The 20,054-nt window shown below is 38.0% G+C and overlaps 3 protein-coding genes across 4 annotated transcripts; 1 reads left to right on the top strand and 2 right to left on the bottom strand.

The window, feature by feature from the left end:
- On the bottom strand, positions 1-6,129 carry mtif3 (mitochondrial translational initiation factor 3). Its single transcript, XM_051408346.1, has 4 exons — positions 6,015-6,129; positions 4,378-4,840; positions 1,683-1,834; positions 1-466 (listed from the first exon to the last, which is right to left on the bottom strand). Exons 2-4 carry the CDS (start codon positions 4,835-4,837, stop codon positions 236-238), a joined length of 843 nt encoding a protein of 280 aa, XP_051264306.1. The 5' UTR covers positions 4,838-4,840; positions 6,015-6,129; the 3' UTR covers positions 1-235.
- Positions 6,130-8,762: 2,633 nt separating this feature from the next.
- On the top strand, positions 8,763-18,079 carry LOC127368255 (adhesion G-protein coupled receptor G2). 2 transcript variants are annotated; one of them, XM_051408852.1, is made up of 17 exons: positions 8,763-9,033; positions 9,262-9,396; positions 9,593-9,649; positions 10,056-10,199; positions 10,517-10,540; positions 11,107-11,196; positions 11,443-11,617; positions 12,321-12,483; positions 13,423-13,557; positions 13,645-13,755; positions 13,850-13,886; positions 13,998-14,098; positions 14,288-14,409; positions 15,338-15,606; positions 15,696-15,789; positions 15,892-16,193; positions 16,686-18,079. In XM_051408852.1, the coding sequence occupies exons 1-17, from the start codon at positions 8,988-8,990 to the stop codon at positions 16,832-16,834; spliced, it is 2,154 nt and encodes a 717-aa protein (XP_051264812.1). In that variant the 5' UTR covers positions 8,763-8,987; the 3' UTR covers positions 16,835-18,079. The 2 variants fall into 2 exon arrangements, with proteins under 2 accessions (XP_051264812.1, XP_051264813.1); XM_051408853.1 differs by lacking the exon at positions 10,517-10,540.
- knstrn (kinetochore localized astrin (SPAG5) binding protein) lies at positions 17,446-20,040 on the bottom strand. Its single transcript, XM_051408854.1, has 9 exons — positions 19,912-20,040; positions 19,544-19,604; positions 19,312-19,435; positions 18,851-18,880; positions 18,667-18,766; positions 18,339-18,453; positions 18,179-18,240; positions 17,802-17,876; positions 17,446-17,693 (listed from the first exon to the last, which is right to left on the bottom strand). Exons 2-9 carry the CDS (start codon positions 19,563-19,565, stop codon positions 17,565-17,567), a joined length of 657 nt encoding a protein of 218 aa, XP_051264814.1. The 5' UTR covers positions 19,566-19,604; positions 19,912-20,040; the 3' UTR covers positions 17,446-17,564.
- Between the last annotated feature and the right edge of the window lie 14 nt (positions 20,041-20,054).

Raw genomic sequence — 20,054 nt, 5'->3', positions numbered from 1 at the left:
TACCGGGAATATTTTTATTATTTCTTTTCGCTTTATGGTTCACTCAGCGTTCTTTTTGTACAGTTATACCTACAGAAATCTCCCTCTCCACCTCCCTATAATTTACCAAAGAAAACCCATCAAAATACATACACAATACACTACAAGGAGAGCATGATGAAGGAATCTTCACCGCACTGTGACATTCAAGCACAGACTTTTTTTTTGTGTGAAAATGTTTGTGATTTCCGGCCGATCAACGCTCTGTAGACTCTTCTGCTGTGACCGTTGGTTTCTGAGTGGCTTTCGGACTGGAGCTGGCAGACTGCGAAGCTGCAGCCGCGTCCCTTTTTAGTTTTGCCAGTTCCTTTACTGAAGGTAGTCGGAGGACGCACATGGCTACTTTACCGTCCTGTTTGACTCGTGGCGGGCTAGCAAATCCCACCGCCATTCCCATTTGTTTCACCATCTGCTCCAGAGTGGTGTCCTGTGCATGGAAAGAACACAAATGTTAAGATATGTGTTGAGGTAAAATATAATATAAATGTATAACATAACATTTTCTACAGCATGAAATTAATATAAAAATAAAACTATTTAAATTATTCCATTTTAGCGCCTAGAGGCCGATACTGATATTCATATTTGAAAGTTTTGAAACCACGTAGAGGCTTGTATTTGTTTTTTTAACTCAAACAAGATTTTTTTTGATAAGGACCCCTTAAATATGGTTACTTAAGTTGTTTGTTTTGGCAGATGGTTTTAAATCTCTGATAATATTTTGAACCTGTTTCATGCTTAGAGGAAGGCATAGACAAATGACAAAATAGATAATGTGAAGTGATGTGTAATGCGTTTTCTTCTTTACGTTAGACTGAAATGGTACGGTGCTCCCCATGCCACTACTAGGGTCATCCACACACCTAAAGGAGGTCACAGGTCACTGCCTGTGCCTCCTCTTTGTTAATTTGTCCCCCTCTCTGCCTGTTTGGCTGACTAGACTATGCAGAGAAGCTGATAAGGGTTGAACACTGAGCACTCGACATATCCTAAGTTCCACTTTGTTACAGAAGACCAAGGTTGAGAGATAAATCTCTAGAGCTAGTCTAGCTGTCTCCTGGTTATACAGCGTTGTAAGCAACTATAGGGGTCATTCAACATGACTTGGGATAGCGTAGGTGGTTTAGAGCTTGTTTTGAACCACTACCCAAATGGATCTTCCCAAATATGTAGCTTCGTAAAGTCATGACCATATTTGAGACACTAGCGGATCTCGCGGCCTAGGTCTGTGTTAAATATCCCTCGACAGGAGGTGACCTTCAAAATTGGGTTGGCATTGCACTGTGCTTCACTTGTATTGCTGACCTTGTTCTCCTTAATACATATAAGTCACCCAGGTATCCTTCAAACTCTTCTTTGAAGTTTTCCATCACAGGTAATACATAGATTTTATTATGTCAACTTTGTTTATGAAGGACAAATGTGGGATGATTTCTTGTATCCATACCTGCTGAAAACCCAGACATTTTTATATCATTTTATCATTTGTTGTTTGTACTACTTAAATTTGTGAGCGTTCAGTGCACCTGTGCCCTAGGGGATAAGGTGCTGACCACGAATCCCTCATTTCCTGACCTCTCTCCACTGTCTCTATCAAACAAAGGCAAAAACAACAACAACAAAAAACGAGAGTTCTTCCTCACCAGTTTGACTGCGGTGTCCACAAATCTTGATCGCAGAGTAATTCTAACATGGTACTTCTTCTCCAGCCAGCTCTCCACTTGTTTCAGCTTTATGCTGAGGTCATGAGCTGCGATGGCAGGTGAAATTGTGAGCTCTTTTATCTGCAGAGTGTCTGTGGAGAGAATATAGTGTATAGTACCATTTCATACGGCGTGTTTGTCATACTGTGTGTGGGATGTTTTTTTACTGTAAGATGTACTGATGATACCGAGATGGAACTGCCTGACGCAAGGTAATGACTCACTTCACAGGATAATGGGGCCTTGCTTAAAGAAACACTCTGACTGGATCCCAATTGGAAATTATTTAGTTAATACCTCTTATAGCTTTAGGTCAGAAGTGGTTTTCGGAAGTGTTTTAATAAATGTATATCCCCATGAGACTAACTACGATTCACATTTGGCAAAAGAGTATGGTCTATAAATTGTTAGGGATGCATGACATCATTTTTTTCTTTTACCAATAATAGATAATCACCTGCTTCCAATAGCCAATACTGATAAGATATACGCTCATAACCTGTATTTTAAGCACACCTGAGGGTAAGAAAGGCTAAGATATATTGAGCAAAGATGGATGATTTAATACAGTGGGTACGGAAAGTATTCAGACCCCTTTAAATTTTTCACTCTTTGTTTCATTGCAGCCATTTGCTAAAATCAAAAAAGTTCATTTTATTTCTCATTAATGTACACTCAGCACCCCATCTTGACAGAAAAAAACAGAAATGTAGAAATTTTTGCAAATTTATTAAAAAAGAAAAACTGAAATATCACATGGTCATAAGTATTCAGACCCTTTGCTCAGTATTGACTAGAAACACCCTTTTGAGCTACTACAGCCATGAGTCTTCTTGGGAATGATGCAACAAGTTTTTCACACCTGGATTTGGGGATCCTCTGCCATTCTTCCTTGCAGATCCTCTCAAGTTCTGTCAGGTTGGATGGTGAACGTTGGTGGACAGCCATTTTCAGATCTCTCCAGAGATGCTCAATTGGGTTTAGGTCAGGGCTCTGGCTGGGCCAGTCAAGAATGGTCACAGAGTTGTTCCGAAGCCACTCCTTTATTATTTTAGCTGTGTGCTTAGGGTTATTGTCTTGTTGGAAGGTGAACCTTCGGCCCAGTCTGAGGTCCTGAGCACTCTGGAAGAGGTTTTCTTCCAGGATATCTCTGTACTTGGCCGCATTCATCTTTCCTTCAATTGCAACCAGTCGTCCTGTCCATGCAGCTGAAAAACACCCCCATAGCCTGATGCTGCCACCACGTTTCACTGTTGGGATTGTATTGGGCAGGTGATGAGCAGTGCCTGGTTTTCTCCACACATACCGCTTAGAATTAACGCCAAAAAGTTCAATCTTGGTCTCATCAGACCAGAGAATCTTATTTCTCATAGTCTGGGAGTCCTTCATGTGTTTTTTGGCAAACTCTATGCGGGCTTTCATATGTCTTGCACTGAGGAGAGGCTTCCGTCGGGCCACTCTGCCATAAAGCCCCGACTGGTGCAGGGCTGCAGTGATAGTTGACTTTGTGGAACTTTCTCCCATCTCCCTACTGCATCTCTGGAGCTCAGCCACAGTGATCTTTGGGTTCTTCTTTACCTCTCTCACCAAGGCTCTTCTCCCACGATTGCTCAGTTTGGCTGGACGGCCAGGTCTAGGAAGAGTTCTGGTCGTCCCAAACTTCTTCCATTTAAGGATTATGGAGGCCACTGTGCTCTTAGGAACCTTGAGTGCTGCAGAAATTCTTTTGTAACCTTGGCCAGATCTGTGCCTTGCCACAATTCTGTCTCTGAGCTCCTTGGGCAGTTCCTTCGACCTCATGATTCTCATTTGCTCTGACATGCACTGTGAGCTGTAAGGTCTTATATAGACAGGTGTGTGCCTTTCCTACTCAAGTCCAATCAGTTTAATTAAACACAGCAAGACTCCAATGAAGGAGCAGGACCATCTCAAGGAGGACCAGAAGAAATGGACAGCATGTGAGTTAAATATGAGTGTCACAGCAAAGGGTCTGAATACTTATGACCATGTGATATTTCAGTTTTTCTTTTTTAATAAATTTGCAAAAATTTCTACATTTCTGTTTTTTTCTGTCAAGATGGGGTGCTGAGTGTACATTAATGAGAAATAAAAGTAACTTTTTTGATTTTAGCAAATAGCTGCAATGAAACAAAGAGTGAAAATTTTAAAGGGGTCTGAATACTTTCCGTACCCACTGTATATCATAGCCCTGACCGAACTAATTCTAACTATTGGCTATAATTTAATTATCGGAATAATATGCAATATAATTTTCCCATTATCAGCCCCGATATGTACTGTGCATATGTACCCTACAAACAGCTCCCAATCTGTGTACATTTATTGACAGTTTTGAATTTTGAATTTCAAGTACAGCATTCTTCACCAGACACAAAGACTTCAAGGTTGTGATGAATATCTTTTAAAACAGTGGTACTCAACCTTTCTAGCTTGTAACTCTTTGAATTTAATAAGACTCCACCCTCTTCTTATTGTTGAATTTCAGTATTTTTTAGGGCCCCGAAAGGTAAAACTTCCTTGTAGCAAAAATATGTTCTTTCTTCCTAACTTGTTAATCATCTTGTGACCGCTCAAGGATCCTGACACCTCCACCGAGGTTGGAACCACCACATACCTGGTTTCGGTTTCTCTTTCTCTCGCTGTTTCAGCTGCTCTTCGTAGATCTGTTTGCCGCTCATCAGCTGATAGACGGGAGGATTTTTGTGTTCACTGACCAGCGCCAGTTTGAGACCCTTTGACTCCATGAGTTTGATCGCAACTAGACGGTGCATGGTGCCCAGGCTCTCACCTGTGTCACTCAGAACCTCTATGTCAGGATGCGGGATGTTACGACCAGCACTGGTGATTGTGACACAAGCTTGGGGGTCTGGCTTCTTTTTCTTTGGTGCAGGAGTCTCTTTTTCATTGTTGACTACAGTGGTGGAGAATTGAGACCATCTCCAGAAGGAAATAATGGTGTTAGATCTTTCACTGCAAATGTTAAATCTTGATGCGGGTGTCCAGTAGCCAGGGCTGCCACTACATACAGCTCTCACTGTACGGCTTAGCACCCACCTCACACAACCTGCAGACATGTCCTAGATAAAAAGAGAGAGGGGACTGAGCTGCAAGAGTTGATGAAACAGAATTATTTAGAAAAAGGCCATAATGGAGAATGCATTTTATCCCAATCTTAAGAATTTATCTTAATACTTAAGCTTAATAATATTAAGCTTATCTACAGATAACTGTAGATGACGGTACATATTTACATAAAAAGCGTTTGACATTTTTGCCAAAAGTTTACCATCAATTTATGAGTGTTTAAGTTTATATCTGATATAATGTGTTTAACACGTAGGTCTACATTCAGTACCATCCATTGCCTTGCTTTCCTCATGCTATCTCTTGCCTGTGTAGGTAATGTGAGTAGTGTCTTTTAAGACACCTTTGGGTGTGTGACACCTTCATAAAAGAATCTCTGTATCATTAGTAGCATCTCGATTTAAACTTATAAACACAATGGATCACTATGAACAGCCAATCCATAGTGTTGTGAAATGTTCCAGTGTCTGCAGCACCCCGCCCTACCAGGCTGCATTAAAACATCTGACAATTAAAAGTTTCCCTTACTTATCTGTCACTGCACACACCACACAAATCACAAAAAATACATTTTCCAAACCTTCAGGATCCACTGTGGTATTCGGGATACATTACACTTACTTTATGACTTACTTTCGGAAGTTTTACACGCATTTTTGCATAACACTGACGTTGGTTCACGTAATCCTGACACACGTCTACTACAGTTAAAACACTCGGTATGGTCGTGACTACTGCTTGATTGTGAAACATTTAATGGAAAGTTCATCGGTTAAGTACACCCGAACTGACCAGCAAACCTTAGACATTAATAAAATGCATCACAGTAAATGCATCGTGTTACACTGGGTGAGGATTTAGCACGCCAACATTAAATCGTACGATTTTAAACGTGAGTTTGGAGTTAACCGAGAAAGGCGTTCTAGGCCTAAAGGTCATCTAGGCTGAGTTTAATATAGGCCTAACACTGTGGAAACAATGTCATTTGAATTAATAAACTATCGGTGTCATTGGCACTTTGGACAAGGCGTCCTAGATGTTATTAACTCACATAAAGTGAAACCGTGTCAAAAACCATTCCTGCAGGCACAAATTAGAGCTTATAAACGCTAATATCTAAGTAAATAAATTCCCCAAACGTGTATTATGTTGTTGTGGAGCACTCACTGCAGTTCAATGTCGTTTTTTCATGCTCTCTGTTGTAGGGCGACTGGTGTGTGTCTTCTTCCGCCATGTACTTCTTCTTTTAGCTCATGTGAGTCAGGATAGATGCAACAAAACCACGATGCTGCCCTCTTCTGGACAAGGCAGGACACGTCGTTATCCTTTAAAGGCTCGGTTCATCCAAATTACAAAATAGTTCACATTTGCCCCAAGTACTCTCCCCGTCCAGTTTTACTTGCCAGATTTTTGAATTGAGTTTTAGATTTTTGTCTCCGTTTTAAAGGACCAGTGTGGCTGGAGACCTCTCCTCTGTAGATAAAAACGGCTCATTTTAAGGTATAAAAAACAAAACGCTTCCTCTATTCAGGTGATTATACACCAATGATAACATTCTATCCCATTTCTGATGACAGATCCTCCCAACACGCTGGAGGTTTAAAAACTCTTTCCATAAACCAATAATTCAGATCCTTTACTTAAAACTGTCATAACTGATTTTTATTTTTTTGGGCCACTTGATAGTGGAAACAATAAGGCTCAGTATTTAAACATCCGACAGACGCAGAGCAACATTTAATTTGGAGTCATGTTTCTGTAAGTCCAATATTCACTCTCCTTTAAGCTCTGTTTGAAACTCATCCAGCCCCTGTGGGTAATATCTGGCTCTGTAGCTACTAAATGCTTCTTTGAGATCACCACTAACTTTGTCCGTCTGCTGTTTGGTGCTGGACTGTGCAGTGAATTTATCAGAGCTTTCTCATTCAAAACAGGTGCGAGTGAACCAAAACAGCAATGATTTAGATTGTAAGAACAAAACAATTAGCTGAAAGAGGATAAAATACTATGTGGAGCTACAGAGTTGGGTGAGAATTGTCTGTGGGTTTGTTATGAGCATTACACATCTCAATCTTTTTTTTAATTAAACAATATAAATGCAGCTTTAATGCCCCAGATAAGAAGAGAAGATTGATAACTCTCATCTATTTGTCTGTTCAGTATAAATCTGCAACCAGCAGCTGGTTAGCTTAGTTTCATGTAAAGCTAACAGGGGGAAACAGCCATAGACAATATATAATGTATATATGTCTATGGAAAAAACTTACTCAGCCTGGCTCTGTCTGTAAATGTGCAAATAATATATACAAGGGAACAAAATCCATCATATGATATATAAATATTATTTCTGGGGGGGTCAGTCACAAATAAATATTCTTTTGTTTTGTATTTCATAATTAATGTAGGAAAGTTATAATTTAAATGATCATATGTCAGGTATTTCTGCTGTACGGAAGCGTTTGAGCAGGCTGCTGTACACAGGTGTAACCTAGGAAATAAATACAGAGAGCCATGCCAAAAAAAACAAATCCCACAGGTGATGGAAAATATCTTCTGTTCCTGTTTCTCTCTTACACCTGATGCTATAAATAGTTCAACAACTGATCAGCCGAGTCTACCAGGCGGCCACAAAGAGAAGCAGTCTGCTTTAGCTCTGGAAAATATTGGAAATACCAGTATTAATGTTAAAGGCCAACATTTTCTGTTTGGATTTTTCCTGACAACCATTTTATTCTAGCCATTGTAGAGCACACACACACACACACACACACACACACACACACACACACACACACACACACACACACACACACACACAAACTGTATGGCCCCACAATGACAAAGAAGAGTAACTGTAGAAAAGCTGAAAAACCCAAAGGAGATCCCCGTTGTCAGGCTGGGTAAACACATAGATAGGATGTAATGACCTTGAATTAAATGTAATTGATAAATTGATACTTAAATACATTAAATAAGTGGTTTAAAAGTAGCTTAACCACACCTGACTAAATAGCTGAGATGGCAGGTCCGGCTACTCTAAGCTGGGCTAATTACCTGTAGCTGTTTGTGTTGGGTAACACATTACACTTCCAAGATGTTAGTTCACCAAAATTATATAATATATTTAAATAAATACATTTTGCTTGTGTTGGCACAGTTTGGTTTGGTGTTTAGCTCTGTACTACTTGTATTTCTCTGGGGTATTTCCAATTTCTCCATTACATTTATTTGACAACTTTAGCTAATTACTTTGCATATTTAGATTATTAATACACAGTATAATGTATTACTATGGATTAAGCTATCTGGCAGTATATAAAGTAGCTGAATGTTGCTAAAAGTAGCTGAAAGGATCATATAATTTGGACGTATTTGATCGGTTGGATATTTGTTGGAATTTGATATTAAATTATTGCAATTTGAAATATGTTAATTATTGTTTGTGACCTAATAAGTGAATCAGATTTTTAAAAAATCTGTTTAATTAGATAGGTGTAATAAAATTTCATAATTTTTTTGCAAAAATCACTTTAAATCAATTAAAACTGACAATTGTGCATATAAAGGAAAGATTTCAACATTTTACTTTGTTTATACATTCTTCTTAAATATTTACCATTTACTATAAGGAAGTGGTCCGCACTCAGCAGACACGATCCTTATCTGAATCCGGATCAGCATCATTTTTGTAAAGGTTATCCTCTTCCCACAACCCCTGAATTATTTTTTACACATTTAACATATTTTCCTTTAAGCACAAGCTAGTGTATGTCTTCATTTTGTAATCTTCACTGGACGGTCATCCAAGCGTGATGTTATTTTGGGTCGTTTTGCATAAGGGAGTGGCACAAGGATTCATTATGGTACTTTCAGGAACTGGGAATTTGTAAAACAAATTATCTGCAGCTATGCAAAGTCAACAACAACATATTCATCTGGCCAAAAGGTTCAGTTGCTCTTGTTTAGTGCTGCTGTTCAGTGCTTTGGCGTTACTTCAACCAGAGAAGGATACGAATTAAAATACTAATTTGTGACGGACGATACCTTACAGAAAAAGTACTGTGGAGCAATACTTATTTATCTGTTTAAGCAGTGACTGGCTTTCACATCCTGACTGAGGCTTAATGCCATCAACAGAACATGAACTGGACCATTTGGGTTTTGTTTGTGGGCCTTCTGTGGATTGGTAAGTAGACACAATCTCCAAGTAAAGCCTGATAATAAGCTTAGTATCTCTGTTGAACTTCAAACAAGTGCTTGTATTTCACACATTATTCTAAGAAATTACAATTTGTAAACATTACCTTAGAGAACTGGAACAGAGATCTACTTTGGCTATTATAATGTGTAACACATGTTTTGTTAATATGGCATTTTCTGTGTAAACCTATGTGATTTGATTATTGTTTTTTAGCCCAAGGAGAGAAACCCTGCAAAGAAGATAGTACTTGTGATGTGAGAAGTTGTTTGCTCAGCGAAACAAAAAAAAGTTTGGTTATTCCTGACAACTTCAATGGCATCATCAGCAATCGTATCTATTTGAATCTGAGTGAGTCAAAATTATAATAAACATTTGAATACAGTATTTGTTGATTTATCACAAGCTCTAGAAACTGCGTTAGTTCTGAATTTTTTTTTTAATCTTGATTTTGCTTTCAATGAGACAATTAGTTTGTTTCAAGCATACTATGAAAGTATTATGAGTTACTACCTGAAAGAAAACCACTGTGTTCTTTACCTCTCAGCCGCAGATTATTGCATAATATTTCTGCAGAGAAACCAGACAAACCAAGAAAACCAACGTGAGTACTACTTGTGTGCCACAGGAAATCATTCCTGCCTGTGGTCATCAATCTCTACAACGCCTCCCTCAGAGAGTCAGACACCCTCTCTCTGTAATCTGACCTCAAACACAAACATCCACTTCTGCACTTTCTTCTTTCTTGCACATTTTCAAAACTGTACATTTTACACTTTACCTTGTGCAATTTATTTATATATAGATATGTTCTTAATAATATTATATGTTGTATGTAAATATGTTGTATGTTGATTTGGAGTTATAACGAAAGTAATTTCCCCCTGGGATTATTAAAGTATTTCTGATTCTGATTCTGATTCTGAAAGAATACTTCTACTAATAATAAAAAATACATAAGCATTTCAACAACACAAAAATCTAACTTTATTTTGGTTTTGAATTAACAGGAAAGTGGAGCCAACAGTGGCCTCAAATGCAAACAAACAATGGTTCCTATCAACTGCTCATTTCAAAATGGCATACCCAGAAAGATATACTGCTGTATGTTTTGAGCGGGAAGCGGTGCAACCATACACTCTCTGGGCTCGGAGGTGATATTACATAACTGTATTTTACATGTTCCAATGTCTTTTTTTGAGCAATACAAAATTAAAAATATTTCACCTTTACTTATTATCCAGTGCACAAGCGCAAATGAGAGGAACGTTGGAAAATATGTTTGCTTGTTTGTTTGTTTGTCTCTCTCTCTCTCTCTCTCTCTCTCTCTCTGTGTGTGTGTGTGTGTGTGTGTGTGTGTGTGTGTGTGTGTCCAACAGGTCCTTTAACAAATGTACAACTTTAGACTCACTTTTAAAATTTAAAGATAAAAGTTGATTTGTTTTTAATATAAATGTCTCTTACGATCCAGAAACAATTCCCTGCAATCAAAGCGGTAAGCCCATTTCTTTTACATTTTAGTCTGTTGAAATTAAATAGTAAAACCAGCGCTAATTAAAATATAATTACATTTGCACTTAAAGGTTCAGTGTGTAACAGGAGGATCTATTGGCAGAAGTGGAATGTAATATTCATGGTTATGTTTTCATTAGTGTATAACCACCTTTATATAGGAATTGCTGTGTTTTTGTTACCTTAGAACTGTTTTTTATCTTCAGACGTGGCAGTCTGCCTTCCACGAGGCTGCCATGTTGAACCCCCATATTTCTACAGTAGCCCAGAACAGACAAACCAAACACTGGCTGTAGATAGGGCCTTTCACGTCAAATACAGACGTGAGTGGTGTTCAGTTAGTTTTGCAACTTCACCGCCAGATGCCATTAAATCCTATGCACTGGTCCTTTAAAGGACCTTTAAACTCCCTTGTTTCACCACCACCACCCAGATACATCTAGAGCAGGTCTACATATATCTAGAGCCTCTGTAGCTTTGTCCCACGTACATATTTCTACTCCTTACATTTCTTCTTGGATGGGTACTAAATTCTGTTTCCATTAATAGATTCTTGCCAGATTAGATGTGTTTGTACCAAAACCATATGTGATCAATCTATCTATGATGTAAAGGCCTGCAGTAATGACCCCCCTTCAGGTAAGTAAAAGGTGAATGTGTAAATGTTGCTTCCAAACTTCTATCTCACTGTCATTCTTGGCTTTTTTGCTTATGGCAATGATATATAATATATTGCACATCATGCTGTGGACACTGGCTGTTATATACTACATTACAGAATATATGTTTTAGTGAATGGAAGTGCAAATTACTAAAATTCCCTAATTAAATAAATTAAGGAGTGAAATTTCTTGGGATAAAACTTTTGATGTTCTTCCCTTTCAGATTCAAAAAACAATGACAAGTACATCCTCAACCTAACAGCAACAGTCGACAGCTGTATTAACTGTAACAATCCAGTGAAAAAGCCTGAGGAGACACTTGAGCCAAGTGATTTAAAAGATCTCAATATAACACTTGAAATTAAAGAGGGAGAAGATGTCAGCCCTGCCCAAGCTGCGTAAGATGTCCTCCATGAATCTATTAAAGGCTAGTTAGAAATTTGGGGAAATATGTGCATGAGGTTAACGTTTTTGGTCTGTGGTCACTGGTGGATGAATGAAAAACTAAACTATGCTTATTTGCTTTCTTTCTGAGAGTGAGATGAGAAGATTAAAACCACTGTGAAACTTGAGCTAGGATCTTAATTTAGTATGAAGATTGTAAACAACTAGCGTTGTTTTGTCCAAAGTTAGAAAATCTGTCATCCAACCCCTCTAACACTTGCCAATGAACATGTTGTGTCTCTTTAGTTTGATCCGTACAAAAACAGAAATGCCCAGAAATCTCATGATTTTCAACGAGAAATAGTGACAGCACCAAATTCCCTTCACAAAACTTAACATTTATGTACGGATTAAGCTTGAATGTGTTCATTTATGAACTTCAGAGATGCTAACAGGCAGATTTTTTAACTTTGCATAGTGCCTTATGCTAAGCTAATAACCACCACGCTCCAGCTACATACTAAAAGGTCCAGTGTTTAACATTTAGGAGGATCTATTGGCAGAAATGGAACTTAATATGCATAAAAATCATTATGTTTTTGTTACCTTAGAATGAGCCTTTTATATCTGAAAATGCTACACCATGTTTCTACAGTAGCCCAGAATAGACAAACCAAACATCCTATAAGGTATTAATATTCTTCCATCTGTCAACAGTAAAGTCATGGGTAGCATGTCCAGCCTTGTCACTGTCCTCAACGTGTCTTCAGCTGAACTGAACCTGGGAGGAGGAGTTACGGGTATCTTAGTGAGAGAAACAGAGCCTGAGGACGTGGAGGAAGTCTCCTTTGCTTATTTGAATCCAAATGAGAGCATACATGTGGGTGCATTTCTCTTATTTGACCTTCATACATGGGCTTTATCAACAGAATAACAGTGAAATTGTCATTACAGACTTCAGAATAACTGTATGCTTTTGGATGTGATGATTATTACAGCCACCTGCTAACTTCAGAGTGATGAAATAAGTGGTCTATATAAACTTCAATGCCATGTCATCCAGCTATCCTGTCTCTCTTTAGGAAATCCTTTGATATTGTTTAACATTTTGGGAATACTGTTATTTGCTGGCCTTGCAGCCATGCCAGCAGCTCTGTGGGGCTGTAAGCACAGGAGTACTTTACTTTGCAGAAAGTGATATAATAGTGATGTTTCACACCTCAGTTTAGCGTGTTAGGATGCTAACATTTGCTAATAAGTACCCAGTACAGCTGTGGCTGATAGGGATATATAATATAAGTATTTGGTCATAAAAAGTAGTAGGCAAATTTATATTTTGACCTGATAATAGTGGTGGGAAAAAAGCCAAATGTCAACCTCATGCTAGAGCTAGAGGGAAAGTTAAAGGATCACTAAAGTCAGTAGGGTTCATCATCCGGGAAACGTGAATGTCCATCCAAAAATTCATGGCATCAAATAATTAGGCTACTGAGATATTCTAGTCCGGTCCAAAGTGGTGGACAGAGAGACTACCATTGTTAACCACAGAGTCACGTTAATGAAAACAACAATTTGTGGTTTTTAGGTTACTCTGTGGTTGCTCGCTGGAACAATGTCTTGAAAATCTACAACTCCAACTTCTTCTCTTCTCTCTGCTCTTCTCAAACCTGTTTATTCAATTTTTTAAAGTCATTTCCTAAATTCTAAGTAATTTCCAGGATTATAATTGCTTCAAAGTAAATAGTTTCACAATTCTTTTGACTTTAAAGCTGCACCTTAGATGATTTTGACAACACACTTGTTATGCTCTTTCCTGCAGATTTTAGACAGCAGGTATGGTCTGAACGCATTTTCAAGATCTGTTACTGTGACAAAAGAAGCTTTTACAAAATCTATCACTTCGAACATTAGTGTAACATTTGCCTCTGTTGTCCGATTCATCAATATGGCCAAGGTAAGAAAACGTATCTCAGTTTTACCTTCAATGATTCTCTGACATATTTGATCATGTTACTATTGTGTAGCTTTTCCATTTTTCCAGGATGAGATGAACAGCACTGTTTTGGGTAATGAGGTTCTAGGCATTGAAATGGGAACCGAGATCCGCAATCTCACAGACAAAATACTCATCAGTTTTAGAAATATGGAATACGTAAGTAAAACAAAAAAGAGCATCCTCAAATTAGTTTTATTTGTTAACCACCCAAGAGCACATGTTTAATGCAATTCTGTTGTTTTGTTTACAGGAAGGAATTCCATCTTGTTACTCATGGAATGGTGAAGGTATTTTTACCACTTTTTTCTCTCCAGAAATATCATGACTAAAATCGCTCAAATGTCCTTCTGAACCCTCCGGTTTTAGCTCTGCACTGTTTGCATGTTCCCGTCTTTTAGGGAGCCGACCAAACTGGACTAGTGACGGATGCCAGACATTATCAGATGGAGTGAACATTACATGCCAGTGTTCACATTTGACTTTTTTTGCTATCTTATTGGTGAGTTATACTTTTAAAAATATTTTCATGATATACATTCCCTGTAGAATACAGATGTTCTGTACGACCATGTTTGCTGATTGCACTACCTCCTTTTGAATTCCCCCCTCTGTAATGAACCCATCCTGATTACCAATGCCAGTTCCTATGACAAAGTGCTTAAAAGTATTTAATTTTTGCTCTTTGCAGACTCCTCTTAATGAAACCATTTCCAGTTCTGACCTGAACAGGCTCACCATTATCACCCAGGTTGGCTGTGGGTTGTCCATGTTCTTCCTTGGAACAGTCCTCTTCATGCATTGCCTTATGAGGTAAGGATAACAGAACTTTGTCTCTATAATTAGTTTCAGATTAAATAGTTATTTCCAAGAAACTTCTGAATTCACTGCCACATAGAATAAAGCGTTAGTTATTTTTTAAAAAAAAGGTTGAAACTCTGTCCCAGAATGTAAATGATCTTTTCACCCAGGGTTTTGAAGTCCCCAAATTTCCACAAAACATATCTCATGTAGAGATATGCTTATTTAAGTGATTCACCTGCTAAGTGTTTTTATTTTGTAGCCATATTGAGATCTTCTTTCCTATACAAAAAACAATTAGAGAGAAGTCTTGGTTTAGTCATAATTAGTAGAAAGAGTGAACAAATAAAAAGAGATGAAGGTAAGTGGTAAAAATCAGTTCTCAGTTACCCCCACGCTGAACATTTACATTCCAAATTACAGACACAAAGTTGCTGATGTCTTTATCCCGTATTTATAAAGTGAAAAACAAAAACAAGTGTCAAAGAGAGCAGTAGAATAAGACATTAAGGTTCTGCCATACAAGTAAGAAAAAAAACACAGTTTGTGTGATTATGAAAATAAGCCTGTTTTCCAGAATAGCAGAACACTGTGGTAGTCATCACAGCAGCAGCATTCAAATTATGGAAATGAGACTGTTAAACAGAAGCTTCATTGTGTGAGTGCTATGGAAATACATACAACGTACGTAATAAGTACAAATAAAACAACATCCCATCTCTCCCTCACCTCATCATTTATGGTCACATTTTTAAGGCCATTGTTGCACCTACCTTTCCAAAGAAGTTAAGAAGTGAAGCTAAATATACACATGGTTATGTAATATGTAAATATTACTTACATAACTCAAGTTTTGAATCGACTTTACGGCCAGACATAGCACTATATAGCTTTTCTAAACATAATATGATACTTACAGTATGTTCATCTCTCCTCACAGGAAGACGAAGGCCAGTAAAGCCACAAGGATTCTCATCAACCTTGTGTTAGCCATGTTCCTGCTGAACTTCAGTTTCCTGGTCAACAACCCTGTGGCAAAACTGAAGAGCTCTGTGGGTTGTAAAATCATGGCAGCTCTCATGCACTACTTCATGTTGGCTACGTTCACTTGGTTTGCTGCGCAGGCCTTCCACCTCTGCCTGCAGCTATACATGGGGGGCAAAATTGGCATCCGTCGCTACATACTCAAAGTCTCCATTACCAGTTGGGGTGAGTACACGTCATTATTTTCTGCTGTTTGACCTGACCATGGACATGACATTTGCAATTCAGTGTTTTTTTCCTTTGTCCGTTTCCAGTACTACCAAGTATAGTCGGGATTATCCTGCTCATCATAGGAAAATATGGTGAACAAGTTATCGAAACGAATGACTCTGAGGAAAAAGTGTCCATGTGAGTTAGCTAATAATCTTGATGTCTGAGGATTATATATTTAACAATCATACAACAGACCTATGTTTCCTTTTCTTTACCAGCCTGTTTTTCTGTTCCAAGGTGCTGGATAACCGACAGTGACACCCACTACGCTGTCAACATAGGCTACTATGTGTTGGTCTTCATCTTCACCTTAACTATCTTCACCATCATACTGTCCTGGCTCTTCTGTCTCAAGAGAACCAGCGTAGGCAACATGCAAAGTGGCAAAAGTGGCAAAAGTGGAAAAAGTGGCAGAAGTATTGTAACCATCCTGGGACTGTGTTGCATGCTGGGTCTCACATGGGGTTTTGCCTTCTTCGCCCACGGCGTCCTCCAGATCCCGGCCTACTACATTTTCACAGTTTTCAATTCTTTCCAAGGTATCAGCCTGGATGTGATCCATTAATTTTGAATAATAATGTTTTTAGTTTATTGCTTTGTTAATCCTGCTTTTAGACTCACGGTTCATGTAGGTAGGTTTTTTTACTGCTTTACTAACAGCTTAAGTATCCTACATGTCAGCGTCCTGTTGCTTGCTCTCCACACACAGTCTGTAGATGCGGGCGAGCATCATCCTAGGCATCTGTCAGAAGTGCCATAAACTAAACTGAACGCTGAAAATGTGTCATATTTAGAATAACGTTACTATCTGTTACTAGCTTTGGCTAACACATGGAGTTATATTTTGACATTGAAAGACATTCTTGTATTATTCCCCCATTAACTTCAATAAAACCTGAAAGGCAAGCATATTAAACAAATGGATAACCTAAGAACTACAGAAGCACCCAGTGTTTTGGAAGAGATAAGCCGAAAAATAATTTCATAGGCTCAGTTTATCTTTATGAGTGACCATCTTTTTTGCTTGGCAGGTTTCTTCCTGTTCATCTACTACTACAACACCAGCCACGTGGGAGAGATAGATGTTGGCCAAAGTAATTCCAGCAGCAGCGTCAGCACTCTTAAAACCAGCCTGGACAGCACTAGGAACCCCTATGAAAACATGCCAGCCAAAAAATAAAACTTGGGAGACGAATGGGATGGGATGCAGAGACAGTGGTGGAATTTATTCGTTGATTTATATTTTGTATTAACTATCTAAATCTGCAAACTAGTAACTAATGTTGTCAACTAAATGTACTTAGTTAAATTCCACCACAGTGAAGAAGTCACAATCAGCTTTAAATAGACTACACGCAATTACAAAGAATTAACTGTAAAGTCTACTGATGTATAGCATTGTCATGGGCACCTGTCATTACATATTGTTGGTTATTAGTGTATATGAAATTTGCTTAAATACTACATGTTTCTGTTTATCTTTGGGATAGGACTTGGTTTGTACAATCTTTACTAGGGTGCATGATTCATGCTGTTAAGTTTTGACTCTGAGACTTATTTTTAATGCAACAGTGAACTGAAATTGAATTGAAAACAGCAAAATATCCTGAAGCTTTTTAATGTTTCTGTATTGAGCATTTACTTTTTAAACTCAACTTCCAAGACTGATATTTAAATCTTTGACATATATACCAAACATCCTCAACAGTGGACAATACTAATAATATAAAGTTTCCTTATGGATTTGTGTAAATGTAAACGAGGTGGCAAAAAGAACTTGAGTAAGAGAAACACAGGGAAATGGGAATCCTTTATTCAGTTTCAGTCACACCAACATTAAAACACATATTATGCATTAATATACAAGTTTATTTTTTACTCATTTTGAATTGGGAAATTATTATACACTTTTATAACAAGAGAGCTTCTGCTTCCTTGAGAGCTTTTTCCATTTCAGCAGCCTCCAGGGAAAAGTTCTCCCTCTCCTGCATCATATGTTCCCGCGCTTTAGCGAGTTCTGTCATCGTTGTTTGGATATCCTAAAAGTGTATAAAATGAGGAACATTGAAAATACACTCCAAACATCCTTTAAATCGACTACAATAAATAGCAATTGGTCCATACGGGTTTCAACGAGTTTGACTCACCTCTAGCTGAGCACGTTGCTGTGACGCGATGTCTCCAAACGCTTTTAATTCATGTAGAAGGTCTGTGGAGACGCCCTGAAACAGATATAAATGAAAGTTGTGTTTGCTAGATGGCACTGCCTATGATAGCCAAAAGCCTGTAACCCTTTATGTGTACAAATATATATAGTTTTTTATTAAGCATGTTTCTAGTGTAATCTCCTATCAACCTATGTTCTGTTTTTGTAGTGTATTTGTGTGGGTTTGCTTTAAAGTTAATTAAAGCATATGACAAATAATACATGACTGCACATATATCATCAAGTTCACAAATAAGACATTTATATATTATATATATATATATATATATATATATATACACACACATATATATATACCATGACTTCCTTTCTTTGATCTTCATTTTGTCGTGCAGCTTCTCCAACCCTTTCTCCTAAAACTAACAATCAAAAGGAGATCTTATGTTATTTTCTATCAAGCAACAACAGACATTAAGCTGACAAAAACACATTTGGAAAATGGTCGGCACATATTCACCTGGGTCTATTTTGGCTGCAACGAGGAGTACATGACAGTCCTTTAGGTTTTTCTGTACCCCTGCATTCTCCTTTTCAAGGTCACTGAACTCCAGCTCCAACTCAGTTACTCTTTGCTGCAATATAACAAGAACTTTAGCAAAGCACATAGATAGATTGTAACAGCACAAGATGAAAAACCAAAGAAATAAATACTGTAAAATTACAGCTGACCACAAATAAGTGACACACTTTCTACTGGGAGCCTGACCAATGTATTACACAAAATAAAACTTGAGTATAAATAAAAGTACTTAGTTATGTTACAGTCCAATCCTGCTTTTCTGCACCTGTGTGTCTGTGAGTTTTTTCAGCAGCTCCTCATTGGTAGCCATCAAGTGCTGATTTTGCTCCTTGAGCTCTGCCTGTTGCCCATACCTAGTGGAGACCCTATGGAAAGGGCAACATAAAGCGGTTAAAACAAGGCTGAACCCCCTTGAATGTTCAGGATGTGCAATATAATGTATGACTCACCCCTTGTGAACTTTCGGAGCAACATTTTTTCTGGAAGAAAAAAGTGACATATTTTGAATTCAATCGCTGTGAACATGAACTGTTCGGATTTTTTTTTTACCGAGGTATCAAATTGGGTAACAGGAATTATGGAATTTCACTTGTATTGGTATTGATTACTACATTTCTGGTATTCTGAAATCCCTGTATTTCATTCTAGTTCAAGGCTTTTTTCAAGACTAAAATGTTTGCTTTGTAACTTCCTGACAGCAGCATTTTGTCTACCTGTGGCAGAGGAGGTCTGAGGTCATCTATATTATGAGTGCCACTATGGGTCTGGGTCATGACTATTAAGTAGTGACCCAGACGGGTGTCACATGCCACCTATGCAGGTTACAGGTAATGCCACAGTTAAATGGATTTATTTAAGTGGTGACATGTACAACTTTTACCTTTAATATTGTTGATTAGCAGTTTCTTACCTTGGTACGTTTTCTTTTTGAGATTTAAGGATGCCATCTGATTTTCCTGTTCCAGATACAGTTGCTGTGTCTTTGGATTCAGGTTTGTGACCGGTTTTCTTCGTTTCTGCAGGTAACTGTACACCTGGAAAACATAAAAGATTGTTAACATCAGGTTTGTTTGGCTTCATAAAACTAAAATACAGATTAATTCAATCAACAACAAAGTGCAGAAATAGCTAATTATGCTCACCTCTTGGGATTTTTGAAGACATTGCTCTGTCTGCAGTAAATATAATGCCAAACACAGGAACCTGTATGAAAACATAATCTGATTAACCCGATTTGTCTATCCTGGACATATTCACTCAATCAGCTGTTTACCTAGAATTCAACTAAGTTATCTCTCATTCAAAAGCTAAATCATGGATTATCATATTACTATACATATTTCCTACAACGCAGAACATAAAAACGGGCACATTTTGAATGGAGTTTGGTGCGATTTCCCAAATACAACATACCGAACGTCTAGTTAGATTAGTTGAAGTTAAGCGTTCAACATAACTAAAACATACTAATATGTGTGACATGGTTCAATAATAAAACACCACGGCCTACCTTTATGGATACGTTAAACAGGAGATTTGTCAACAGTCAAAACTGAGCCGCACGAATTCAAAAACGTCCCGCCCTCTACGGTCAATTCCGGTTTGTCGGCGTCATTTCCTGCATCGATAACGCTTTTTTTCGCTATTTCTGGT

Source organism: Dicentrarchus labrax, unplaced genomic scaffold (assembly GCF_905237075.1).
Source record: "Dicentrarchus labrax unplaced genomic scaffold, dlabrax2021, whole genome shotgun sequence".
Classification (NCBI taxonomy): domain Eukaryota; kingdom Metazoa; phylum Chordata; class Actinopteri; family Moronidae; genus Dicentrarchus; species Dicentrarchus labrax.
Note: the sequence above shows the minus strand (reverse complement) of the source record. Positions and strands in the feature narration are given on the sequence as shown.

Coding starts and splice junctions, on each gene's coding strand:
- LOC127368255 (XM_051408852.1), top strand. CDS start 8,988: ATGAACTGGACCATTTGGGTTTTGTTTGTGGGCCTTCTGTGGATTG. Junction 9,034..9,261: donor TGTGGGCCTTCTGTGGATTG/GTAAGTAGACAC, acceptor ATTGTTTTTTAG/CCCAAGGAGAGAAACCCTGC. Junction 11,197..11,442: donor CAGTAATGACCCCCCTTCAG/GTAAGTAAAAGG, acceptor CTTCCCTTTCAG/ATTCAAAAAACAATGACAAG.
- knstrn (XM_051408854.1), bottom strand. CDS start 19,565: ATGTCTTCAAAAATCCCAAGAG. Junction 18,767..18,850: donor GCTCCGAAAGTTCACAAGGG/GTGAGTCATACA, acceptor CCCTTTCCATAG/GGTCTCCACTAGGTATGGGC. Junction 18,454..18,666: donor AAAAACTCACAGACACACAG/GTGCAGAAAAGC, acceptor GTTATATTGCAG/CAAAGAGTAACTGAGTTGGA.
- mtif3 (XM_051408346.1), bottom strand. CDS start 4,837: ATGTCTGCAGGTTGTGTGAGGTGGGTGCTAAGCCGTACAGTGAGAGCT. Junction 1,835..4,377: donor GAAAGAGAAACCGAAACCAG/GTATGTGGTGGT, acceptor TTCTCTCCACAG/ACACTCTGCAGATAAAAGAG. Junction 467..1,682: donor TGGACACCGCAGTCAAACTG/GTGAGGAAGAAC, acceptor TTCCATGCACAG/GACACCACTCTGGAGCAGAT.